The following is a 25460-nucleotide window of genomic DNA, read 5'->3' on the forward strand; positions in this document are numbered from 1 at the left end:
GGATACTGCAGGACATAGGTTGGAGACTTGGGTAGAGAAATGGCAAATAGAGTTTAATTGGACAAATGTGAGGTAATGCATTTTTGGTAGGTCCAACATAGAGGGGAAATATACTGTAAATAGCAAAACTCTTAGGAATATAGAAAGTCAGAGAGATCTGGGCGTGCAGGTCCACAGATCTTTGAAAGTGGCAACACAAGTGATCAAGGTAATCAAGAAAGCATATGGAATGCTTGCCTTCATTGGATGGGGCATCGAGTATAAAAACTGTCAAGTCATGCTACAGTTGTATAGAACCTTGGTAAAGCTGCACTTGGAATACTGTGCACAATTCTGGTCGCCGCACTACCAGAAGGATGTGGAGGCTTTGGAGAGGGTGCAGAGGAGGTTTACCAGGATGTTGCTTGGTTTGGAGAGTGTTAGCTATGCGAAGAGGCTGAATAGACTCGGACTGTTTTCATTAGATGGAGGTTGAGGGGTGGCCTGATAGAGGTCCACAAAATTATTGGGGCATGGATAAAATGGATGGCAGGCATTCTTTCCTAGGTTGGAGGGGTCAGTCACCAGGAGCCATAGGTTTAAGGTCTGTGGGGCAAAGTTTACAGGAGATGTGTGAGGCAGGTGTTTTACACAGAGGTTGGTGAGTGCCTGGAATGCGTTGCTAGGGGAGGTTGTGGAAGCAGATACATTAACAGCGTTCAAAAGACATCTTGACAAACACATGGATAGGATGGGTATAAAGAGATACGGTATAAGGAAGTGCCGGGGGTTTTGGCCAAGGGTAGTATCATGATCGGTACAGGCATGAAGGGCCAAAGGGTCTGTTCCTGTGCTGCATTGTTCTTTGTTCTTTTCCCTGCTACACTTTGTTGCATCATTTATCACCTACCACATAAAAGGAGCATGAAGAAGTTATGGAATGAAATAATATGGGAAGAGACATGAGGAAAAGAGTAGGGATGGAGAAATAGGAAGACAGGCAGGTGAGATGCAAACTGTGGTAGTCTGGCCTCTTTAAGGGATGTGTTTTCGTGGGCCACGTGACTCATCCAGACCCGCTGGGGGCAGAGGGTGTGAACCTGCAGCTGTGCAGGAGTGCCAGGACCCAGGTAATGAGGGAACTACAGAGTAAGCCGAGGAGCTGAGTAAATACAGAGTTCTTCCTTTGTTAATAAATCATCATTTTGACTATTGCCTTTGACGTTTTCAAATAAATTAAGCAGTCACTTTTCAGATGAAAAGGCAATGTGTGTAGTCATTCTAAACTTCGGAATACTGCCACATGGATAAGATAAATACAAAATCGAAGCGGGGGGAGAACTCCTAAAAAATCCTAGGTTACATTTGCACCACTGTGCAAAAGGATTAGTAGCTGGCCATGCACAATGCCACTGATCTGGCCTCCCGGAAACACTTCGACACCAGTTGTGCCAAAGCAGAGAATTTGCTGGAGACACCCGTCCATCTCCCCAAGTAGAAGTGAGTGTGTTGATGTTACCTCCCTCCTCATCTCTACCTTTCTCCTTTCCTGTTGCGCCTTCTTTGCTTTCCTCTCTCATTCACTCCCCGTCTATCTCTCACTCCCTCTTTGCCTCTCCAGCTAATTGTCTTTCTCTCTCCCGCTCACTGTCCCTCTGCTGTTGCCTGGTAACGGAGACGCTGTGCTGGTTTTCCGGCCTCCGGGTGGGAGGGAGAGTCGCTTCGATCCGGCTGCAGTTACCCGCCCACCGGCACCAGGACTCGGGTACAACTTTGTTTGGAACCGAGTGGTCGGTCTTTTTCCTTCACCGAGACCCGTGGCGACGCTGTCGGTTCTGTAATTTGGCCGGAATTCCTGTTTTGGGGAGGGGGGAGGCACACGGGCTGGTGAGGGGGGAACCGGGCGACCTGGGGTGGGAGCGTCAAAATTCAGCAGTTGGACCCAGCATCAAATACAGTGCCAGCCTAACAAACCCTAACCAAATTCATGGCCATTTGGTGGGGCCTTCTGTCTCCTGGTGTCTGGTCTGAAATGTAAACGTCTATAAGAAAAACAGCATCGAGGTATGTGTCTGTGTAATAACAAGTAAATACTTGTTGAAATGTTTCAGGGTTAATGGTGGCCCAAACCTCTATCACCTTCACAACTTAGAACATAGAACAGTACAGCACAGAACAGGCCCTTCGGCCCTCAATGTTGTGTCAATGATCACCCTACTCAAACCCACAAATCCACCCTATACCCGTAACCTAACAACCCCCCCTTAACCTTACTTTTTTAGGACACTACGGGCAATTTAGCATGGCCAATCCACCTAACCCACACATCTTTGGACTGTGGGAGGAAACCGGAGCACCCGGAGGAAACCCACGCACACACGGGGAGGACGTGCAGACTCCGCACAGACAGTGACCCAGCCGGGAATCGAACCTGGGACCCTGGAGCTGTGAAGCATTTATGCTAACCACCATGCTACCGTGCTGCCCATCATACTTATTTTTACTATTCCTCATTCGGGCGATATGGGATCCGTACCATTGGTACTTAACATGAAAACAAGGCTTGAAAGGTTACATCCCTTTCACAGGCACTACACTACATAGGTGTAGCCTATATCCTTTTATAGAATCGTTGAATGGTTACATTACAGGATGCCATTTGGGCCATTGTGTCCATGCCAGCTCTCTGGAAGATAAAACCACCTGGTTCCACTCCCTGCCTTCTCCTGCAAAGAGTTTGCTTCAGCTAGTTATAGATTATTTCAGATTGACCCAAAGTGCTGTTCTACAGCATGTTTGTTTTAATATTAAAATAATGTGAAATAGTTGCAAAAGACCAGAAAACAATTTAAGCTTACACCACAGGAGAGGTAGGTTGGCCATGATGTTTGTGTTTGCTTTTTAATAGTGGAATCAGAACTAATGTTACTAACCCACTCCATCCCCACAGCTCTCTCTCTCTCTGCTTCAAATACTTAGCCAATTTTCCTTTTTTTTAAAACTGCAATGAGTTCTACTTCAATCAATCCTGGTGACAAAGCATCATATGCCACCACAATTCTCTGCAAAGGAATTTCTCATAATTCCTCTCCCAATTAGTAACCTTCTCATCATTTACACCCCAAGTAGAGGAAATAATCTTTCTCTTAACCTTTACAAACCTCATCTTAGTCTTCTCTGCTGTGGTGGAAATAGTCGCAGTAACTCAACTCTCCTCTCAGATCTACACCATACCACTCTAGCATTATCCTGATAAAACTGCATTATAGGCTTTCAGTGGCTGTGATATCTCTATAATGGAGCACCCAAAACCGCACATGGGAACTGTTATGTTATGCTGTTTGATTAACATAAGTTGCTACTGACCATACATGACGTTGAAAGACACTCCAGTCCTTGAAGTAAGTTGAAAGGATTTATTTAGTAACAACAACTAGATAAATGAGTTAAACACTCTGCTGATCTAACTCTAGTAACTCAATGATAATGACTAACTACAACTAGGATCTAGGCCACATATGGTGACCCAGCCTGAGATCTAAACTATTCTGGTGCTAATCCGACAGTCACTGCCAGGAGTGAGAGGGAGGGTCTCGTGTGTGTCTGGTTTTATAATGAGTTGTGTAGTGCCCTCTAATGGTGTGCCACAGCCGGGTGTTCTGATTAACCCCTTAGTTTCATGTCAGTCCACATATCATTGCATCTCCACCTTTGTTTTTTTACATTACAGGTGTGGTACTAGGGAAATTGTGTGACAACGCTAAATATAATGATATGATATGTACAATTTTGTTATATACAGATCAAACAGGGAAGAGAAAATGTTCACAGGTTCAGTCTTTGAGGCTTCCGCCTCAGCCTTGATGACCTCCTGAGAGGTGGCGGCGGAAACGTCGGTGGCTTGATCGTTGTGTGTGTCTCACGACCAGTGGAAACGTCAGTCAGGATGTCTTGAGGGATTGCCTCAACAAACAGCAGTGAAGGGGCGATCAGTGGCGACTGTATTTTCTGAAATGCCCTTCGTTTTCTGCGGACGATGGTACCATCAGCCGTTTGTATCGCGTCGGATCTGGTTGCAGCTTGTCGAATAACAACAGCTGGAGCAGACCAGCCACCATCAGGTATTCTGATTCTGACGGTGTCTGCTGGAGATAGCCCGTCCAGATCAGTTGCATGTTTGCCATAGTGATGCTTCTGGCCATCACAAAGCCATCGCATCTTGTGTACCACCGCTAGGAGATCGGGATTAGGCAGTTGTAGGGCCGGAAGCGTTGTTCGCAGGTCCCTGTTCGTCAGCAGTTGAGCCGGTGACATGCCAGATGCGAAGGGAGCAGCACGATACGAGAGTAGTGCTGGATGAAGGTCAGATGCCGAATCCAAGGCTTTGTTGATGAGCTGTTTGACATTGTGCACCCCCTTTTCCACCTTGCCATTGGATTGCGGGTAGTGCGGACTAGATGTGACGTGCTTGAAATTGTAGCAATTTGCAAACGCGGTCCATTCTCGACTGTGGAAGTATGGTCCATTGTCATTCATGACCGTGTTTGGGATGCCATGACGAGAGAAGATATCTTTGCACGCTTTGATCACGGTTTGTGAGGTGAGGACAGTCAGCTTCGGTACTTCAGGGAAGTTCGAGTAGTAGTCTATGAGTAGTATGTAGTCACGACCATTGGAATGGAAGAAGTCAATGCCTACCATGGACCATGGAGAGGTTTCCACGTTGTGTAATTGCAGAGTCTCTTTACACTGCGCTGGTTGGAACTTCTGGCAAGCCTCACAGCTCACGTCCATGTCCGTGATGTCCTGACTGATGTCAGGCCAGTAGGTGGCTTGTCAAGCCCTTCGTCTGCATTTTTCTATGCCCGGGCGGCCCTCGTGGATCTGACAAAGTACCATGGGCCTGAGACGCAGCGGAATCACTATTCGGTCCATTCTCGGCAGTATACCATTGATCACTGTCAGGTCGTCTTTGATGTTGTAGAATTGTGGGCATTGCCCTTTCGGCCACCCATGGTTTAGGTTGTGAATTACTCGTTGCAGCAAGGGATCTGCGCCCGTCTCTGCTCTGATGAGGATTATCTTTTCGTCCGTTGCAGAAAGGTGTCTGCGTACATTTGTACCTGGGCTTCAATTTGTCGAATCATCACTAGTGGTTCACTTGGTGAAGTGACTGAGCGAGACAACACGTTGGCAATGGTGAGATCCTTGCCAGGCGTGCATATAAGATTGAAGTCATACCTTTTAAGTTTAAGTAGAATTCTCTGTAGCCGAGGAGTCATGTCATTGAGGTTCTTCTGTATGATGTGTACCAGAGGTCTGTGGTCTGTTTCAACGGTGCATATTGGTAGGCCGTAGACGTAATCCTGAAATTTCAAAATGCCTGTGAGACGGCCTAGACACTCCTTTTTAATTTGAGCGTACCGAGTCCCTGTCGGTGTCATTGCACGTGATACATATGCTATTGGGACCCATGACGAGGTGTCATCTTTCTGCAGCAACACTGCTCCAATGCCGTCCTGACTGGCGGCAGTCAAAATCTTTGTTTCACGATCAGGGTCATAGAATGCTACAACGGGTGCAGTGGTGAGCTTTGCCTTCAACTCCAACCACTCGCTCTGATGTTCTGTCTTCCATTCGAAAGAGATGGACTTGTTAATCAGTTGTCGTAGAGACGTGGTGTGTGTGGCCAAATTTGGGATAAATGTGCCTAAAAAATTCACCATTCTAACGAAGCAAAGTACTGCTTTCTTGTCCTTGGGGACCTTCATCGCTTCAATGGCCTTTATCTTGTCCGTGTCGGGGCGTACACCGTGTTCCGATATCTGGTCGCCCAGGAACTTGAGCGTGGACATTCCAAGGGTGCATTTGGATCTGTTTAACTTGAGACCATGCTCGTGTATGCGTCTGAATACCCTCTTCAGTCGTGACACATGTTCCTCTGGAGTCGAGGACCAGATGATAATATCATCCACGTAGACATGAACTCCGTCTATCCCTTCCATCATCTCTTCCATGATGTGGTGGAAGATTTCAGATGCCGAGATGATCCCAAATGGCATTCGATTGTAGCAGGATCTGCCGAAAGGCGTGTTGAAGGTGCAGAGCTTTCTGCTGGATTCTTCTAGTTGGATTTGCCAGAATCCTTGGGATGCATCTAGCTTGGTAAAGAAACGTGCATGTGCCATTTCGCTTGTGATCTCTTCTCTTTTTTGGGATCGGGTAGTGTTTCCTCATGATGTTTTTGTTGAAATTCTTGGGGTCGATGCAGATTCTTAAGTCCCCCGAGGGCTTTTTGACGCACACCATCGAACTGACCCAGTCAGATGGTTCAGTAACTTTGGAGATGATGCCTTTCTTCTGAAGACTCAAGTTCTGATTTTAACTGTTGCTTCAGGGGAGCGGGCACTCTCCTGGGTGGGTGAACCACTGGTTTTGCATCAGCACGCAGCAGAATCTGATATTGAATGCCCATGCCGCTGAAGACATTTGGGTATTGTTCCAGTATTCCGTCAATGCTGGTCTGGAGAGCGTGATGAGAAGGCGTCATGCGTGGACTCTTCAAATGAGGTTCAGTTGCTTGCAGGCTTGCGCACCTAACAGCGATGACATGTCAGGTTGAACAATCTCAAACTTCAGGCTCACGTCCCTGTCTTTGTTGGATACAGCTAAATGGCATGACCCCAGTGAAGAGATCGCGTTGCCATTGTAGTCCTGGAGTTGGCAGGCAGCTGGAGTTGGCAGGCAGTTGGAAGGATTTTGGGAGCGTTCTTCATCTTCGTAAAGTCGAGCTTTGAGATCAGGTTAGCGGAGGCACCTGTGTCCAGTTTGAACTTAATGGGGCAGTTGTTTACAGTTAACACTGTGTTCCATTCAGCTACAGCGTCAATGGCATGGATTGACTTCACTTTCGAAGTGTTCTGTGCGGAGGTTTCAAACTTGGTGATGATTCCCACTTGGAATGGTTCATCCAGGTATTCCTCGTCTGGATCCGTTGCACTACCTTGATCAGACTCATCTGTTTGAAATTCACACTTCTGATGCGACTCTACTTTAAGAGTGATCTTTGATTTCTGAATTGAGGTGCAGATCTGCACAGGGCAGCATAATTATTAAGTTTCCCACAGTTGAGATAGTGTTTGCCGGTTGCAGGGCATTTTTTCGCAAAGTGGGCGGTTCCACAATTTGTGCATGTCATCGCGTCACCGTCATGACGTTCCGTGCGTCTTCGTGCATGCGTGATGCAGTTTTTGGCCGTTTCATACCTTCACTCGTGGTGCGCCTGCACAGAGTGGTTCACGGGCATTTCATACTTCTTCTTGTACTGCGCATGTGCAGGGCCCGAATTCGCGTGTGCATGGTGGCTGCCGTCAGAAACATGGGGGCGCTGCAATCGGGAGATGGCCTGGACACACTCGACTTCGAGGGAGGCTTTTTCGCCATGTTCAGTGCTCTTATACTGTAGGTAGGGACTTTTTGAGTGTTCATGCAACCGTGCACGTTTCTATGGCGATTTCTAAAGTCATGTGTTTGAGCTTTAGTAGTTGCTCTCTGAGAGGATCAGAGTGGATTCCAAAAACTACCTGGTCTCTGATCATCGAGTCAGCCAGTGCACCAAAGTTACAAGATTGGGCTAGCAGCCTGAGGATAGTGAAAAAACTGTTGAAGGATTCATCTGTTCCTTGCATCCTTTTCTTTAAAATGTAGTGCTCAAAGATTTCATTTTCCTGGACCTTGCAATGGCTATCAAATTTTTTAAGGATGGTTTCATACTTAGTTTTGTCCTGCCCATCTGTATAGTTAAACGAGTTGTAGATCTCTAACGCATGATCACCAGCAGTAGTCAATAAGAGAGCTATTTTCCGAGCATCGGTTGTGTTTGTTAAATCAGATGCCTCTACATACAGTTGGAATTTTTCTGTAAGCAAGCGCCAGTTATCACTAAGGTAACCGTTGGTCCTGAGGTGATGAGGAGCTTGTGGTTTGTCCATCGTGTCTGGATTCAACAGGGTCGTTCCGGATGCTTCTGTTGTCGAATAGCTGTCTTGATTGTTTCCCTAAACTTACTGAATTTACCTAGGTAGATGCAGCAGCCACACCCGGTACCATGTTATGTTTTGCTGTTTGATTAACATAAGTTGCTCCTGACTATAGCCGACTTTGAAAGACACTCCAATCCTTGAAGTAAGTTGAAAGGATTTATTCAGTAACAACAACTAGATAAATGAGTTTGACACTCTGCGATCTAACTCTAGTAACTCAGTGATAATGACTAACTCTAAAACTGGGATCTAGGCCACATGTGGTGACCCAGCCTGAGATCTAAACTATTCTGGTGCTAATTCTACAGCCCCTGCCAAGAGTGAGAGGGAGGGTCTAGTGTATGTCTGGTTTTATAATGAGTTGTGTAGTGCCCTCTAGTGGCCGTGCCACAGCCGGGTGTTCTGATTAACCCCTTAGTTTCATGTCAGTCTACATATCATTACAGGAACTGAATGTGGTCTAACCAACGTAAGAATGTCTATACATCGTACTATACAAAAAGCACATTTAAATTAACACAACTTTAATATTCTGTGATAGAAACTTTAAACTTTTAAACATGTGACCTTCCTCTGAAACTAATGGTACGTGAAAATGATAAAGTGCCTACTCATTGTACCGTATTGATACAGTATTGATGCCTCATACTTTCTAAAAGCATTACTTAATAATGATACAGACGGTAAATATGTGGTAGTTACTTTAGCTCCTTTTTGTGTCTTCAGAATTATTTTGAAATACTAATTATGGATCCCATTAAGCTGGAAAGTGAGAGCTCACCGTGTCCATTTCTGCAAAATGATTGCTTGTTACAGAATAATAAAGAAATAACATCACACATACAAACATCTCAATCAAAGATGTAAGTAATTCACAAATATTTTTCATTAACAATATAAATTGACTCAGATGTTTTGTTTTGGGTTATTTTACGTTTCACATAAATGGCATCAATGGATTATGAGAAGAGAGTATAGAAATATTTGGGTTAATGCAAAAATACTTGTCTCTCACCCCAAGGAATGCCTATATCTGTTGCTTTGATAGTTATGACCCATCACTTTCCCTGTTTCTCTTTTTACATTATCAGAGTTCCAATCTGCTGTCTGCCTGTGCATTTATTTAATTGCCAGGCTGATGACCTTTCTGAATTTTTCTTTATTTGTGGTTTTAGATTATTATAACAATTATAAAAAATGTATTTGTATAATCTTATATGCATAATAAAGAACCAAATATGATTTGCTTAAAATGGTTCAATTTACGTGCTGCCAGTTCACCTTCCACTTAAAAAACAAAAAGGTGCGATAATTTATAAAATCCATAAACAAAAATTTAAAAATGTCAGAAACACAGACCAAACAGCATTTGTATAGAGAACAAATTAGTTCATAGGAACAGGAATATGCCATTTCCTTTCGCATGCCATTCAGAGCAATTACCATACAGATGGCTGATATAACTGAACTACATATTCTGCCCCAGATCCCTTAATCTATCAATGTCAGATTTAAAATTTACAATTGATCTAACATCAACTGCCATTTGCATAAGAGAGTTCCAAACGTCTACCACTCTTTGTAGAAGTGTTTTGTAATTTCCAGACTGAAATGTCTGGCTCTAATTTTTAGGCTGGTCCTAGATTCCACAGCTAGCAAAAAACGTATCTGTATTGACCCTGCCGGTTTTCGCAGGCCTTCTAAATTCCAGGGAATGTAATTCTGGTTTTATGTAATCTCTCCTTGTAATTCAATCCTTGGGTTCAAAGTATCATTCTGATAAATCTATGCTGCACTTTCTATACAAAGCCAATAGATCCTTCCTGAGTTTGCGCAGAATGGACACGAACCTTCACTACAACTAGTAGATGTTGCAAATGAATATCATCTTAAAAGGAACAGAACAAGGGGGAAGGTAGTGATGCGATCATCAATTCACTCGGAGACTCGAGTCGAAGTAAACAGTGGTTTTAATCAGCTTACAACTTTACCTGCCTGCGACCGGTACATTACTGAAGGCGGTCCCACAGGTCAGCTGCTCTTATACTTCGTACAAGGGGTGGAACCATGGGCGGAGCCCGTACATGCTCCACACCTCCCCCTGTGGGTGAAGCCATACGGTGGCCCATAGATGGAGCCCACAAGGTTAATGGCATGGCATAATGCAACACAGTATACTGGTGAATTAATAGTGCTTATACATTCACCCCCTGTAAAAATAATTAAGTCCGGCGGGGGTGACGGGTTCACAAATTCAGTCAGTCCAGCGCCCGGATCATACGTTGTGACCGACGAAGCACTGGTGTCGCAGCCGTTTTGGATGGCTGTGGAAGTGTGTTCGGTGTGGGCCCGGTGGTGGACTCCAGGGGCGGTTCTTCCGGAGCTTCGTTCCTGCGGACTGGTGTGCCGGGTGGAAGGGAGCACGGAAACCAAATAGGTGCGGGGGTGCAGGACACGGGGGGTTTGGCGGGATATAGTGTGGGGGGTACATTAGTGGTAGTGGTGGAGGACCCTGCGGTCGCCAAGTCTCGGAGGGAGACGGTATCCTGACGGCCATCGGGGTGTTCTACGTATGCATAATGTGGGTTCGAGTGCAGCAGCTGGACCCTTTCTACAAGGGGGTCGGTTTTATGGGTCCGAACGTGTTTCCGAAGGAGGACAGGGCCTGGTGTCCTCAGCCAGGGCGGAAGCGAGGCCCCTGTGGTAGTTCCCCTAGAGAAGATAAACAAGCGGTCATGAGGAGTCTGGTTTGTGGCCGTGCAAAGGAGGGACCTAATAGCGTGGAGCGCATCGGGGAGGACCTCCTGCCAGTGGGAAACTGGGAGATTCCTCGACCGTAGGGTCAGTAGGACGGTCTTCCAGACCGTCGCGTTCTCCCTCTCCACCTGCCCATTACCCCTGGGGTTGTAACTGGTAGTCCTGCTCGAGGCGATGCCCTTACTGAGCAGGTACTGATGCAGTTCGTCGCTCATGAAGGACTAGCCCCTGTCACTGTGGACATAATTGGGGAAACCAAACAGTGTGAAGACACTGCGCAGGGCTCTGATAATGGCGGGGGTGGTCATGTCGGGGCATGGGATCGCAAATGGGAAATGGGAGAACTCATCTATAATGTTAAGGAAATAGGTATTGTGATTATTTGAGGGGAGGGGCCCTTTGAAATCAATACTGAGGCATTCAAAGGGCCGGGAAGCCTTTACTAGGTGGGCCTTATCTGGTTGATAGAAGTGCGGTTTACACTCTGCACAGATTTGGCAATTCCTGGTTACAGCTTTGACCTCGGTGGAGAAGGGCAAGTTGCGGGCCTTGATGTAATGGGCGAGCCGGGTGACCCCCCGGGTGGCAGAGGTCGTCGTGGATAGCCTGTAGTCGGTCGTCTTGCGCGCCGGCGCATGTGCTGTGGGATAGGGCATCTGGGGGCTCGTTGAGCTTCCCAGGACGATATACTATATCGTGATTATAGGTGGAGAGTGCGATCCTCCACCTCAAGATCTTATCATTTTAGATCCTGTCCCGCTGCGAATGATCAAACTTGAAGGCAACCGATCTTTGGTCGGTGATGAGGGTAAACCTCCTACCAGCGAGGTAGTGCCTCCAGTGCCGCACGGCTTCCACGATGGCTTGAGCTTCCTTTTCGACCGAGGAGTGTCGAAGTTCAGAGGTGGAGAGGGTGCGTGAAAAAAATGCTACCGGCCTGCCTACTTGGTTCAGTGTGGCGGCGAGAGCGACCTCTGAAGCGTCGCTCTCCACCTGGAAGGGAACAGACTCGTCCACCGCACTGATGGTGGCTTTGGCGATGTCCGCCTTGATGCAGTTGAAGGCCTGGTGAGCCTCGGCTGACAGTGGGAAAAGGGTGGCTTTAAATAGTGGGTGGGCTTTGTCCGCATACTGGGGGACCCACTGGGCGTAATAGGAAAATAATCCAAGGCACCTCTTGAGGGCCTTGGGACAGTGAGGGAGGGGGCGCATACGGTCAGGGTCGGGCCCCAGGACCCCGTTTTCCACGACGTACCCGAGGATGGCTAGCCTGGTCGTGCGGAAAACGCATTTCTCCTTGTTGTAAGTGAAGTGAAGTTTTTGGGCGGTTTGGAGAAATCGGTGGAGGTTGGCGTCGTGGTCCTGCTGATCATGGCCGCAGATGGTGATGTTATCCATGTATGGAAACGTGGCCCGCAGCCCGTACTGGTCCACCATTCGGTCCATTGCTCGTTGGAATACCGAAACCCCGTTCGTGACGCCAAAGGGGACCCGGAGGAAATGAAAGAGTCGGTCGTCTGCCTCAAACGCCGTGTAGTGGCGGTCCTCCGGGCGGATTGGGAGCTGGTGGTATGCAGACTTCAGATCCACCGTGGAGAACACGGGGTAGTGCGCGATCTGATTCAACATGTCTGCAATCTGGGGAAGGGGGTACGCATCAAGGTGCGTAAACCGGTCAATGGTCTGGCTGTAATCAACCACCATCCGGAACTTTTCCCCGGTCTTAACGACCACTACCTGAGCTCTCCAGAGGCTATTGCTGGCTTCTATGACTCCTTCCCGCAAGAGACGCCGGATCTCGGACCTAATAATGCCCTGTCCTGCATACTATACCTCCTGCTTCAAGTGGCTACTGGCTTGCAGTCCGTGGTGAGGTTAGCGAAGAGGGGAGGGGGGTCGATTTTTAGTGTTGCAAGGCTGCATATGGTGAGCTGGGGCAGGGGTCCGCCAAAACTAAGAGTTAGGCTCCTGAGATTGCACTGAAAATCGAGTCCTCAGAGGAGAGGGGCGCAGAGGTCTGGGAGCACTTACAATAGAAAATTGGTATACTCGCCGCCCTGTATCGTTAAGGTTGCAGTAGTGCGCCCTTGGATTTGTACTGAGTGCGACCCAGAGGCGAGGGAGATTGTTTGTTGCGTCGGGAATATCGGGAGCGAACAGCGTCTTACCAGATCCGGGTGGACAAAGCTCTCGGTGCTCCCGGAGTCGAACAGGCAAGGTGTCTTGTATCCGTTAACCCGTACGGCCATCATGGAGCTCTTGAGGTGCTTGGGTCTTGACTGGTCCAAGGTGACTGCACTGAGTTGGGGGTAGTCGGCGGCATGGTCGGAGGTGCTGGGGCGGCCCGAGATGACTGTCCGTGCAGATCGTATGCGTCGAGCGGCGTAGCGGGTGATGGCCAAGATGGCAGCCCCCGTTGATCGCACGTGGCGGGCGGCGAGGAAGATGCCGTCCAAGATGGCGGCCCCCATGGATCGCACGTGGCTGGCCGCGTGGGGGAGGATTGCCAAGATGGCGGCCCCCGTGAGTCGCACGTGTTGTGTGGTGTCGGGGTCGGCAGACACGTTGCCACATTACAGGGTCTGCGGGCCTGAGAGTCGGTGAATCGAGTTTGTGCGTTCGAGTTCGAGTGTTTGGGCTTGGCCAGGCAGACCTTTGCAAAGTGTCCTTTTCACCCGCAGCTGCTGCAGTTCGCGTTGCGAGCCAGGCATTGTTGCGGGCCGGGTGTGTTGGGGCTGGCCGCAAAAATGGCAAGATAGCCCCCCGTGGTGGGCGGGCGGCCACGCGGCGCAGGCCTGGGGTAGTCTCTGGTCGGGGGCCCACGAGGGGGTTGCGTGATTGGCTGGGAACGCAGTGAGAATCTGAAAAGCGACCTCCAGCGAGGTAGCCAGTTTTACCGTGTCATCCAGGTCCTGGGCCCCTTTTTCGAGCAGGCGCTGCCTCACATAGTTCGATCGGACCCCCGCAACGTAAACATCTCGGACGGCGAGTTCCATGTGCTGAGTAGCTGTAACGGCCTGATAGTTACAGTCGCGCGCGAGGGCTTTGTGGTCATGCAGATAGTCATCTACCGACTCCCCGGGGCGCTGGCGGCGAGTAGTGAAGATATGTCGCGCATAGACTTAATTTACAGGCCGCACGTAGATGCGTTCGAGTGTCGCGAGGGCCTCAGTATAGGAGGTGGCTTTGTCGAGTTGGGCAGAAATGCGATGGCTCACCCGTGCGTGGAGAAGACTCAATCTCTGTTCGTCCGTGACGGATGATGTCGCCGACGCGGCCAGGTAGGCCTTGAAACACCAAAACCAACGTGAAAAAATTTATTTTGCGTCCACGGCCTGTGGATTGTTGGTCGTTCTGGGTGAGTGTGCTTAACACTCAATTTGGCTCTGTTTCTTTACTTAGCTCTGGAGTCGCCAGGTGTCATTAAGATACCGCCACAAGGTCAAGGTGAAGTTCAAAGCAATAAAACCATACGCCAATTAGTAAGTCCAAACAAATGAGTTTATTATAGTACAATTATTATAACTACCCATGCACACGCTAAAAGGATTAAACTTACTCCTACCGCTAAATAAACTAATACTTATCTTGAAGGAGCTACTGGGTCAGGGAACAAGGCCTCTTGCTCTGCTCTGGTCTGCAGACTTCAGGTTGGTATAAGTTAAAAGGGGTCAGGAGTGCCTATCTCTGGTAGCGATCGTTGTGAGGCACTTACTTGTTGGCGGCTGCTGTCCGAACCCTCTCCTCTCTCTCGTTCAAGATCTTCTTGGCAAAAGCTGGTCGAGGTGCTGGTCCACGGAGGAGTGTTGGTCAAAGAGAGAGAAGGGCTGGAGGGCTAGATCAGAAGACTGAACCATGTGTGGGACCTGTCTTTTATAGGTCCCAGGGTATCCGCGCCCCTTTGGGCGGACTCCCTTACCTGCTTGGAATCGATTGGGTCTCTTCCCAATCGATTATGTTTGAATCCCCCAATAATGGGGCAGTTCCTCGGTCACTGGGGCGGTTCTTGGGACTTATTGTTTTGGGCTTCTCTGGCGCCGAAAGGTCTGGCCTTCCATTCAATGTATTGATCTGTGTTTAACTTGTTTCCATTGAATCTGGGGATCGCCTGGTATCGCCTCATTAGTATGTTAACTGGTTTCTTTTCACAGTGCTGTCTGGTTTCTGCAGCAGTCAAAACTGGTTTCTGCAGCAGTCCAAATATACAAGTGCTTTGCAAGCTGCTTGCTTTACAACATGTCCATTTTCCCTGCATTCCTTGCAACTTCCATTTTGTGTTGGGCAGTGGCCACCCCAGGTGGCTACAGGATCGAGTTCCAGTCTGTCAGGTTTGAGGGCTGACTCCATAGTAGTTCTCTAAGCTGATTAAATTGATGCGACCATCAATTCACTCGGAGACTCGAATCGAAGTAAACAGTGGTTTAAATCAGCTTACAACTTTGCCTGATTGCGACTGGTACATTACTGAAGGCGGTCCCGCAGGTCAGCTGCTCTTATACTTCCTATAAGGGGCGGAGCCATGGGCGGAGCCCGTACATGCTCCACATCTCCCCCTGTGTGTGAAGCCACACAGTGGCCCATAGATGGAGCCCACAGGGTTAATGGCATGGCATAATGCAACACAGTATACTGGTGAATTAATGGTGCTTATACATTCACCACAGGCGCAAGAGAGAAGTAGAATGCAATAATGAAAACCCACAGATGGTTAAATGGCAGAAATGATATTCGCATGAGGCCTAATGGAAGCAATTAATACTTAAGAATACTATGAGTCATGAAGAATCTGTGAATTGCAAATGAAAAGAGAGATGAGGCTGGTTTGAATGGGAAAATGATGCAGGCTTTAGTAGTCCAGAAGCTTGGGGGGAAAAAAGACAAGTTGACACCAAACAAGGAGACCAACCCAGGTAGATCCCCAGCGCCAGCATTAAACTGTACCTCCACCCACAGGCACACCAATCCCACATCAGTAGCATAGCCTGCCAAAGAGACAGTGGGAGCCACAGTTAAATTCAGAAGTTGGTAAAGACATTAATAAGGTCAGAGTCGGCAAAATGCTTAATAGAACAATGAGGTCCTGTTTCTTAGAAAGAGTTTTATTTTTATAATGCTTTTCATGGCCACCAGATGTCTCAAAGCCCTTTACATCCAATGAAGCAATTTTGAAGTACTGTTATAATGTGGGAAGCAGGACACAGCAAACTCCTACAATCAACAATGTGATCAAGACAGTTAGTCTGTTTTTATAATGTTGACTGAGGGAATAAATATTAGCCAGGGCACCAGGAATAACTCCATTGATCTTCTTTGAAATTGTAAGGATCTTTTACAACCACCCGAGTAGGTAGTTGAATTAATGTGGCAAGTAATGGCTCAGAGTCACACTTGCAAATTATGTTCTTAAACAGAGCAGTCACTTAAACTACATTTGGTCCCCCATTACAAAGGAGACTGCACCATGAGCAGTAAATATGTTAAACTGGGTTTGAGGAAGTGCATATAAATTGCTGTTTAATCAGGAAGGAGTGCTTGAGACCATGAACAGTGGTGTGGAAGGAGTGAGATAACTAGATATTTCATCTTCTGAGTTTGAATGGAAGGTACCTGGGAAAGAGGACTGGTGACAGGAATGATGTTACGGTGAGTGAGGCAACGCACCACAGAGGAATTATTTTCCTTTGCAAAATGAAGAGCAGAGAGCAAGATATGTTTTGGTGTTGAGATAGTTTAAGTGGTTAAAGGTGGTCCACTGAGCACAAAAGCTGGTGGGTTGGAAGATGAAGATGTGGGACCGTATAATGGTGGTATCGAGGTAGTGGTGTAGTGATACTGTCGCTGGACTAGTAATCCAAAATCCTAGGGTAATGCTCTCGGAACTTGGGTACAAATCCCAGCATGGCAGATGGTGATATTTGTATTCAATACAAAATCTGAAATTACAAATCTAATGATGACTACAAAACCATTGTCAATTGTCGTAAAAAGACATCTGGTTCACTCATGTCCTTTAGGGAAGGAAATCTGTTGTCCTTACCTGGTCTGGCCTACGTGTGACTCCAGATCCACAGCAATGCAGTTGACTTTCAATTGCATTCAAGTATGGGCAATAAATGCTGTCCCAGCCAGCGATGCCCACATCCCATGAACGAATGAAAAAAAGAGTGAGGAAAAGAAGGACTAAAGACAAGCATGGGACTTGCAACAACCCCAGTAGTAGGTCCTGTTACTATGGTGGAGGGGAATCTTCAGTCAAATGCTTTGGAAGCTCTGGTAAGTGATGTTATCAGAGGAAATACAGCTGATGGAGAAACATTGAAAATGGGTTGAAGTCTTTACAGGAAGTGAGGTAGGAAGAAATAGGTCTGGGACCCAAAGCTTTATACCTATTTTGGTTTAGCTATTAGATGGTATTATGGATTTGTATTTATTCATGTCGGAGCTTGATATTTAATGTTTATGCTGCTGTGCTGTTCGGTTCAGGGAAATTACTGTGTCCTTTGTCCACAAAGCTTTGTGTATTTCTAGCTCACACTGTGACAAATAAATCAATTGGCCCACCAAAATGTCAGGAATCAATTAGTATTTGCAATACTAACCACGATCTATACAATTTTAATCAACGTAACCTCAGAAATAGATTAGGCTATATTTTCTCTAGCTATCATTCTCCGTTTACCTTTTTGTCTTTATCTTGGCTCCCACCATTTGTCTTGGAGGTAGGAGCAAAGGAATAGATAATTCCTGAGATTGTCCATTTTAGAACAGTACAGTAGCAAAGGAGGAGACATAATTGGACAAAGGAAGAATCAATAATGAATTCTTGCCTGGATACGTGCAGCTCCAATAACACACAAGAAGCTCACTACCATCCAGGATAAAGCAAAGCCTGATTACCATCCCATCCATCACCATAAGTATTCACTCCCTCCAAGACAGGCACAGAGTGGCAGCAGTATGTACCATCTACAAGATTCAGTGCAGCAACTCGCCAAGGCTCCTTTGACAGCACCTTTCAAACATGCAACCTCTACCACCTAGAATAACAAGGGCAGCAAGAACATGGCAACGCAACTACCTGCAAATTCCCTCTTAAGTCACCAAGCATCCTGAGGGAAATAAATTACTGTTCTTCCATTGCTGCTGGGTCAAAATCTTGGAAGCCCCCACTACCCCAGCAGCACTGTGGATGTGCCTATACCGCAGCAGTTCAAGGATGTTGCTCACTACCATTTCTGCAGGATAATTAGGAATGGACAATAAATACTGGCCTTCAACGATGCTCATATCCTATGAACAAATAAAAAAAGTTTGCGCCTTTAATTATATCATATTAAAGTGTTCCTTACTTTGTCTGTACTACTGAATCCCTCAAGTAGGTGTCTGTTTTGACAAAATAAATAATTTCCAACATGTAGCAGCTGATCTTTACTTTCTGTCTTTCAGAATTTATCCAGATTTTGCAGCAAGAGTTATTCAGACATCATGGTGTTCTTACAGAAATAAACAGCTATTTCGCCTACTCAAGCACACAATCTGTGCAGCCGTAAGTATGAAAGCTGAAGCTATTCGGTAGGTTGTTAATAATGGAGAACTGGGGAAAGTTTTCTCTTTAAGTCTATTACCATTGTTTTATGAATTTTAAGGACTGATATTCACATGAGAAGCTCTCCAGTGGTGGCAGCCTTCCGTCTCATGAGACAATAGTTTGCGCTGTAAGGTCAAATCTGTGTTAAGTGCGATTCAGCAACCCCATTCTGGTATCTGGCAACCTGTGTCTCATTTGCTGCAGAAGGGATGGCACGGTAGCACAGCAGTGTTGCTTCACAGCTCCAGGGTCCCAGGTTCGATTCCCGGCATGAGTCACTGTGTGAAGTCTGCACATTTTCCCCGTGTCTGCATGGGTTTCGTCCGGGTGCTCCGGTTTACTCCCAAAGTCCAAAGATGTGCAGGTTAGATGGATTGGCCATGCTAAATTACCCTTAGTGCCCCAAAAATAATTTGGGGGGGTTACTGGGGTGCTCTTTCCAAGGGCCGGTGCAGACTCGATGGTCTCCATCTGCACTGTAAATTCTATGATTCTATGAAGTAGAAAGTACACTGAGGAGGTGCCCTGGTTTTTCTGCACCCTTTTCACAGCCAGCTTAGCTTTTTGTTTCTGCTCACCTCTTTCAATGCCCTTCCAAACAGTCATCTTCCAGAAGGCGCAGCAATCAGCGACTGTCTCCCAGTCATCAGTCAATGTCCACCATCTTCATATCTTGCTTGCAGTTGTCCTCTAACTGGAGGTATGGATGCCTAGGAGGGCGTATTCCAGTGGCAAGTCTTTTTCTTTTTTTCACAGCACATGGGCATTGCAAGCTAGGCCAGCAATTTTATTACCATCCCTAATTGCCCTTGAGATAGGGTAGGCAATGCAGTTCCAAGTCAGGATCTTGTATGGCTTGGTGGGGAACTCCGAGGTGATGATGTTCTCAGGTATCTGCTGCCTTTGTCCTTCTAGATGGTAGAGGTCACGGATTTGGAAGGTGCTTGATGGAACCATCAATTCAGCGAACACGTGTAGTTGGATCTGAACAGAGGCTTTAATACACTTACAACAGAGCCAGCCTATTCGTCATTGAACTTCAGATGAACTGGCAGGCTGGCTCTAAGGCACTGATCTTTATACATCGGTCCCAGGGGGAGGAGTCCTGGGCGGAGCCAAGGGAGGATCCCAGTACAAACTCTTGCGTACTCCCAGAGCAACTCCCCCTGGTGGTCGGATAGTGCAACTGCACTTACAATGGTGGATAGTGAACATATATACACGGAGTTATATTGGCAACTATATACAGCATTGATCTTACAACGGGTAGATAACGTACATATATACATGGAGTGATATTGGCAACTATAAATAGTGTGAATCACATTCACCACATTCACCCCCTGTTAAAAAAATCAAGTCCGGCGGGGGTGATGGCTCAAAGAGTCAGTCTCCGGTGGACGAATTGTCCGTTTCGATCTGCGGAGCACCGGGGACCGGGGTTGCAGCCTCTTGCGGTGGCTGGGCGGGCGTCGAGGTCTGGGGTACGGTTGCCGGCTCCGGGGCGAGTCTTGTCCGAGCCTCAAACACCTCCTGGTCGAATGGAGACTGGGGGCGCGGGGGGGGGGGGGGGGGGGGGGGGGGGGGCTGGTGCTGGCGCTTGGGACTGGTGGGGTGAGCTCGCAGAATCGGGGGCGCAAGGGGGCGGCCGCATAGGGAACGGGGAAAGGAGTTCCTCAGTGGGGGTAGATGGGGGGCTGGATCCAGCTGGTGCCCGGTCCCGGAGGGATACTGTGTCCTGGCGACCGTCCGGGAACTCAACAAATGCATACTGTGGGTTGGAATGAAGCAGGCGCACCCTTTCAACAATGGGGTCAGTTTTGTGCGCCCTGACGTGCTTCCTTAGGAGAACCGGGCCTAACGTCCTCAGCCACGCCGGAAGTGAGACCCCTGTGGTAGTGCCCCTGGAAAAAATGAAGAGCCGCTCGTGAGGGGTTTGGTTGGTAGCTGTACACAGGAGGGATCTAATTGCGTGGAGCGTGTCAGGGAGGGCTTCCTGCCATTTGGAAACCTGGAGCTTTCTGGACCTGAGGGTCAGTAGGACGGTCTTCCAGACCGTTGCGTTCTCCCTCTCCACCTGTCTGTTCCCCCTGGGGTTGTAACTGGTAGTCCTGCTCGAGGCGATGCCCTTGTCGAGCAGGTACTGACGCAGCTCGTCACTCATAAAGGACGCACCACGGTCACTGTGCACGTAGCTGGGGAAACCGAACAGGGTGAAGACACTATGCAGGGCCCTAATGACTGTGTGGGAGGTCATATCGGGGCATGGGATGGCGAAGGGGAATCGGGAGAACTCGTCAATAATGTTAAGGAAGTAAATGTTTTTGTTAGTGGAGGGGAGTGGCCCTTTGAAATCGATCGCAAGGCGTTCAAAGGGCCTAGAAGCCTTGATCAGGTGGGCCCTGTCTTGTCTATAGAAGTGCGGTTTGCACTCCGCACAGATCGGGCAGTCCCTGGTGACCACTTTTACCTCCTTGTTGGAGAAAGGCAGGTTTTGGGCTCTGATGTAGTGGGCGAGCCGGGTGACCCCTGGGTGACAGAGGTCATCGTGGATGGCTTTTAGTCGGCTGATTTGCGCGCTGGCGTATGTCCCGCGGGATAGGGCATCCGAGGGCTCGTTGAGCTTCCACGGTCGATATTTGATATCGTAATTGTAGGTGGAGAGTTCAATCCTCCACCGAAGAATTTTGTCATTTTTAATTTTGCCCCTTTGCGAGTTGTCGAACATGAAGGCGACCAACCGTTGGTCGGTAATGAGGGTGAACATCCTACCTGCGAGGTAGTGCCTCCAGTGTCGGATAGCCTCCACGATGGCTTGTGCTTCCTTCTCGACTGAGGAGTGTCGGAGTTCTGAAGTGGATAGGGTACGGGAGAAAAATGCAACGGGCCGCCCTGCTTGGTTTAAAGTGGCTGCTAGCGCTACCTTTGAGGCGTCGCTCTCAACCTGAAAGGGTGTGGATTCATCCACCGCCCGCATGGCTGCTTTGGCGATGTTGTCCCTGATGCAACTGAAGTCCTGGCGCGCCTCAGCAGACAGGGGAAATAGCGTGGCCTTGAAGAGTGGGCGGGCTTTGTTCGCATATTGGGGGACCCACTGGGCGTAGTACGAAAAGAGCCCCAAGCACCGTTTGAGGGCCTTGGGGCCATGGGGGAGGGGGAGTTCTAAGAGGTCCGGGTCTGGGCCCAGGACTCCGTTCTCCACGACATAGCCGAGGGTGGCTAGTCTGTTTATGCGGAACACGCATTTCTCCTTGTTATATGTAAGGTTTAATTCTTGGGCCGTCTGGAGAAAACGGTGGAGGTTGGCGTCGTGGTCCTGCTGGTCATGGCCGCAGATGGTAACATTATCCAGATACGGAAACGTGGCCCGCAGCCCGTACTGGTCTACCATTCGGTCCATTGCTCGTTGGAACACCAAAACCCCATTAGTGATGCCGAAGGGAACCCGGAGGAAATGGAAGAGGCGGCCATCGGCCTCGAACGCCGTGTAGTGGCGGTCCTCCGGGCGGATTGGGAGCTGGTGGTATGCAGACTTCAGATCCACCGTGGAAAATACCTGATATTGGGCGATCTGGTTTACCATGGGGAGGGGATACGCGTCTAGGAGCGTAAAGCGATTGATGGTCTGGCTATAATCGATGACCATGCGGAATTTTTCCCTGGTCTTGACGACCACCACCTGAGCTCTCCAGGGACTGTTACTGGCCTCTATGATCCCCTGAGCAGCCTTCGGACCTCCGTTCTGATAAATACCCTATCCTGCAGGCTGTACCGCCTGCTGCGGGTGGCTACCGGTTTGCAATCCAGGGTGAGGTTGGCGAAGAGAGGAGGGGGGGCGATGCGCAGCGTGGCGAGGCTGCAGATAGTGAGTGGGGGCAGGGGCCCGCCGAAGCTGAGGGTGAGACTCTTGAGATTACATTGGAAATCCAAGCCTAAGAGGAGTGGCGCGCAGAGGTCGGGCAAGACATACAGTTTAAATTTGGAATAGCTAGCGCCTCGAATCGTTAGCGTTGCTGTAGTGCGGCCTTGGATTTGGATGGAATGGGAGCCCGAAGTGAGGGCGATAGTTTGGTTGACGGGATAAATAGGGAGGGAACAGCGTCTTACCAGCTCTGGGTGTATGAAGCTCTCTGTGCTCCCGGAGTCGAAGAGGCACGACGTGTTGTACCCGTTGATCTGGACCTCCGTCATCGGATTTCCCAGATGCTTGGGGCGAGATTGGGCGAGGGTGACCGTGTTGAGTTGCGGACCGCGTGGTGGGTGCCCGGGGGAGTCGAATTCTTCCGATCGGGCGTCCTGTCGAGTAGATGCCGCTGCGTTCTGGCGAGCTTGATGCAGGAACACTGCGCTGAGTTGCGGGCCATGTGGTGACTGACTGGGGAGGTCGTACTCCTCCGATGAGCTGTTTGAGTCTGGGGATGCAGCTAGGGCCCGTGGATCACACGTGGAGGGTGGTGATGAAGATGGCGTCCAAGACGGCGGCCCCCATGAATCGCACATGGCCGGCCGCATGGTGGAGGTTTGCCAAGATGGCGGCCCCCGTGGATCGCACGTGGCAGGAGGGGGGCGGAGCCTGAGCGTAGGCCACAGAGGTTCGGGCCCCGCGGGCTTGCTGGTGCTGGGGGCGATGTTTTTGGACTGTTGGGGTGTTGAGGGCTGGGGCCCTTCTGCCGAGGCACACTTTAGCATACTCGCGTACTCCCAGAGCGACTCCCCCTGGTGGTCGGATAGTGCAACTGCACTTACAATGGTGGATAGTGAACATATATACACGGAGTTATATTGGCAACTATATACGGCATTGATCTTACAACGGGTAGATAATGAACATATATACATGGAGTGATATTGGCAACTATATATAGTGTGAATCACATTCACCACAGTGCTGTTAAATGATCCTTGGTGATTTGCTGCGGTGAATATTGAAGGTGGCGGATGGGTACAATCATGTGGTCTGGATGGTGTTGAACTTCTTGAATGTTGTTCGACCTGCACTCATCCAGGCAAGTGGAGAGTATTCCATTACACTCCTGATTTATGCCTTGTAGGTGGTGGACAGGCTTTGTGGAGTCAGGATATCAGTTACTCACCACAGAATACCCAGCTTCTGAGCTGCTCTTGTAGCCACAGCATTTATATGGCTGGTCCAGTTCAATTTCTGGTCGATGGTAACACCCATGATGTTGATAGTGGGAATTCAGTGATGGTAATGCCATTAAATGTCAAGGGGAGATAGTTGAATTCTTATTTGTTAGAGATGGTCATTGTCTGGCAATTGTGTGGTGTGAGTGTTACTTGCCACTTATCAGCCCAAGCCTGAATGTTGCAATCGTTAACAAACATTCCCACTTCTGACGTTATGATGGAAGGAATGTCACTGGTGAAACATCTGCAGATATTTGTGCCTAGGACTACCCTGAGGAACTCCTGCAGTGATCTCCTGACATTGAGATGATTGACCTCCAACAATCTCAACCATCTTCTTTTGTGCCAAGTAGGACTCCAACCAGTGGATAGTTTCCTCCCTGATTCCCATTGACTACAGCTTTGATACTGCTCCTTGATGCCACACTAGGTCAAATGCTGCCTTGACGCCACGGGCAGTCACTGTCACCTCAGTTCTTTTGTCCATGTTTGAACCAAGGCTGCAGTGAGATCAGGAGCTGATGGAACCCAAACTGGGCGTCAGTAAGCAGGACATTGCTGAGTAAGTGCCGTTAGATAGCACTGTCGATGGCATCTTTCATTACTTAGTTGATAATCGAGAGTAGATTGATGCAGTGGAAATTGGTTAGCTTGGATTTGAGCTTCTTGTGTACAGGACATACTTGAGCAATTTTCCACATTTGCTAGGTCGAAGCCAGTGTTGTAGCTATACTGAAACAGCTTGGTTAAGGGAACAACTAGTTCTGGAGCACAAGTCTTCAGTACTATTGCTGGAATGTTATCAGGGCCCATAGTCATTGCAGTATCCAGTGCCTTCAGCCATTTCTTGATATCACGTGGCGTGAATTTAATTAATTGATCTGTGATGCTGGGACCCTCAGGAGGAGGTCGAGATGGATCATCTACCCAGCACTTCTGGCTGAAGATTGTTGCAGTTGCTTCAGCCTTATCTTTTGCACTGGGGCGGCACGGTGGCGCAGAGGTTAGCACTGCTGCCTACGACACTGAGGACCCGGGTTCGATCCCAGCTGCGGATCAGTTCCCGTTGGAGTTTGCGCATTCTCCCTGTGTCTGCGTAGGTTTCAACCCAAAGATGGGTCGGATTGACCATGCTAAAAATGCTCCTTAATTGGAACAAAATAATTGGATACTCTAAATGTATTCATTTTTTAATCTTTTGCATTAGTCTGCTGGACTCCTCAATCATTGAGGATGGGGTTCTTTGTGGAGCCTCCTCCTCGAGTTAGCTGTTAAATTGTTCACCTGTGTGTTACAACTTTATGTGGCAGAACTGCAACACTTAGATCTGGTCCATTGATTGTGTGATTGCTTCTCTCTATTACTTGCCGCCATCGTTGTTTGGCATGCAAGTAGTCCTGTGTTGCAACTTCAGCACATTGGCACCTCATTGTTAGGTATGCCTGGTGCTGCTCCAGGCCTGTCCTCCTGTGCTTTTCATTGAACCAAGTTTGATCTCCTGTGTTAAGCTAAAAGCAAATTAAAGCAGATGTTGGAATCTGAAACAAAACAGAAAATGCTGGATAATCTCAGTAGGTCTGGCAACATCCATGGAGAAAACGGAGCCAACATTTCAGGCCTGGATGCGAGTCATAGATCACCAAATCCCAACAGTGGAGAAGGAGGCTATTCAGCCCATCGATTCTGCACCGTCCCCCTGAAAGAGGTCATGAGATTGCAATTATGGTGGAGTACAATTCTGTTGATGATTTTGGCCGACTGCAGAGGTATTAATAGATCATACTGATCAGTTCAGTAGTCAGAGTGAAAAGCATCCAGTGTGAGACGTGGTTGCTCAGATTAGTCCGGAACACAGGAGGCCATGTCTTTGGGGGTGCTTTTGCTAACGCTATTGGGGAAGGTTTAAACTAATGTGGCAGGGGGATGGGAACCAAATGAGGAGGTTA

General features: G+C 48.4%; 1 protein-coding gene across 2 annotated transcripts in view; it reads left to right on the forward strand.

Annotated features, from left to right (window-relative positions):
• Positions 1-1678: 1678 nt before the first annotated feature.
• The window catches only part of c7hxorf58 (chromosome 7 CXorf58 homolog), a 64725-nt gene continuing 40943 nt past the window's right edge, over positions 1679-25460 (forward strand). Inside the window, exons 1-4 of one of the 2 annotated variants that reach the window (XM_038802376.1) lie at positions 1679-2043; positions 3782-4100; positions 8748-8884; positions 18225-18324. In XM_038802376.1, the coding sequence (XP_038658304.1) occupies positions 8769-8884; positions 18225-18324 (216 nt within the window). In that variant the 5' untranslated portion in view covers positions 1679-2043; positions 3782-4100; positions 8748-8768. The remainder of the gene's footprint in view (positions 2044-3781; positions 4101-8747; positions 8885-18224; positions 18325-25460) is intronic. The other variant, XM_038802377.1, reaches the window with a different exon arrangement.

This window comes from Scyliorhinus canicula, chromosome 7 (genome assembly GCF_902713615.1).
Source record: "Scyliorhinus canicula chromosome 7, sScyCan1.1, whole genome shotgun sequence".
Classification (NCBI taxonomy): domain Eukaryota; kingdom Metazoa; phylum Chordata; class Chondrichthyes; order Carcharhiniformes; family Scyliorhinidae; genus Scyliorhinus; species Scyliorhinus canicula.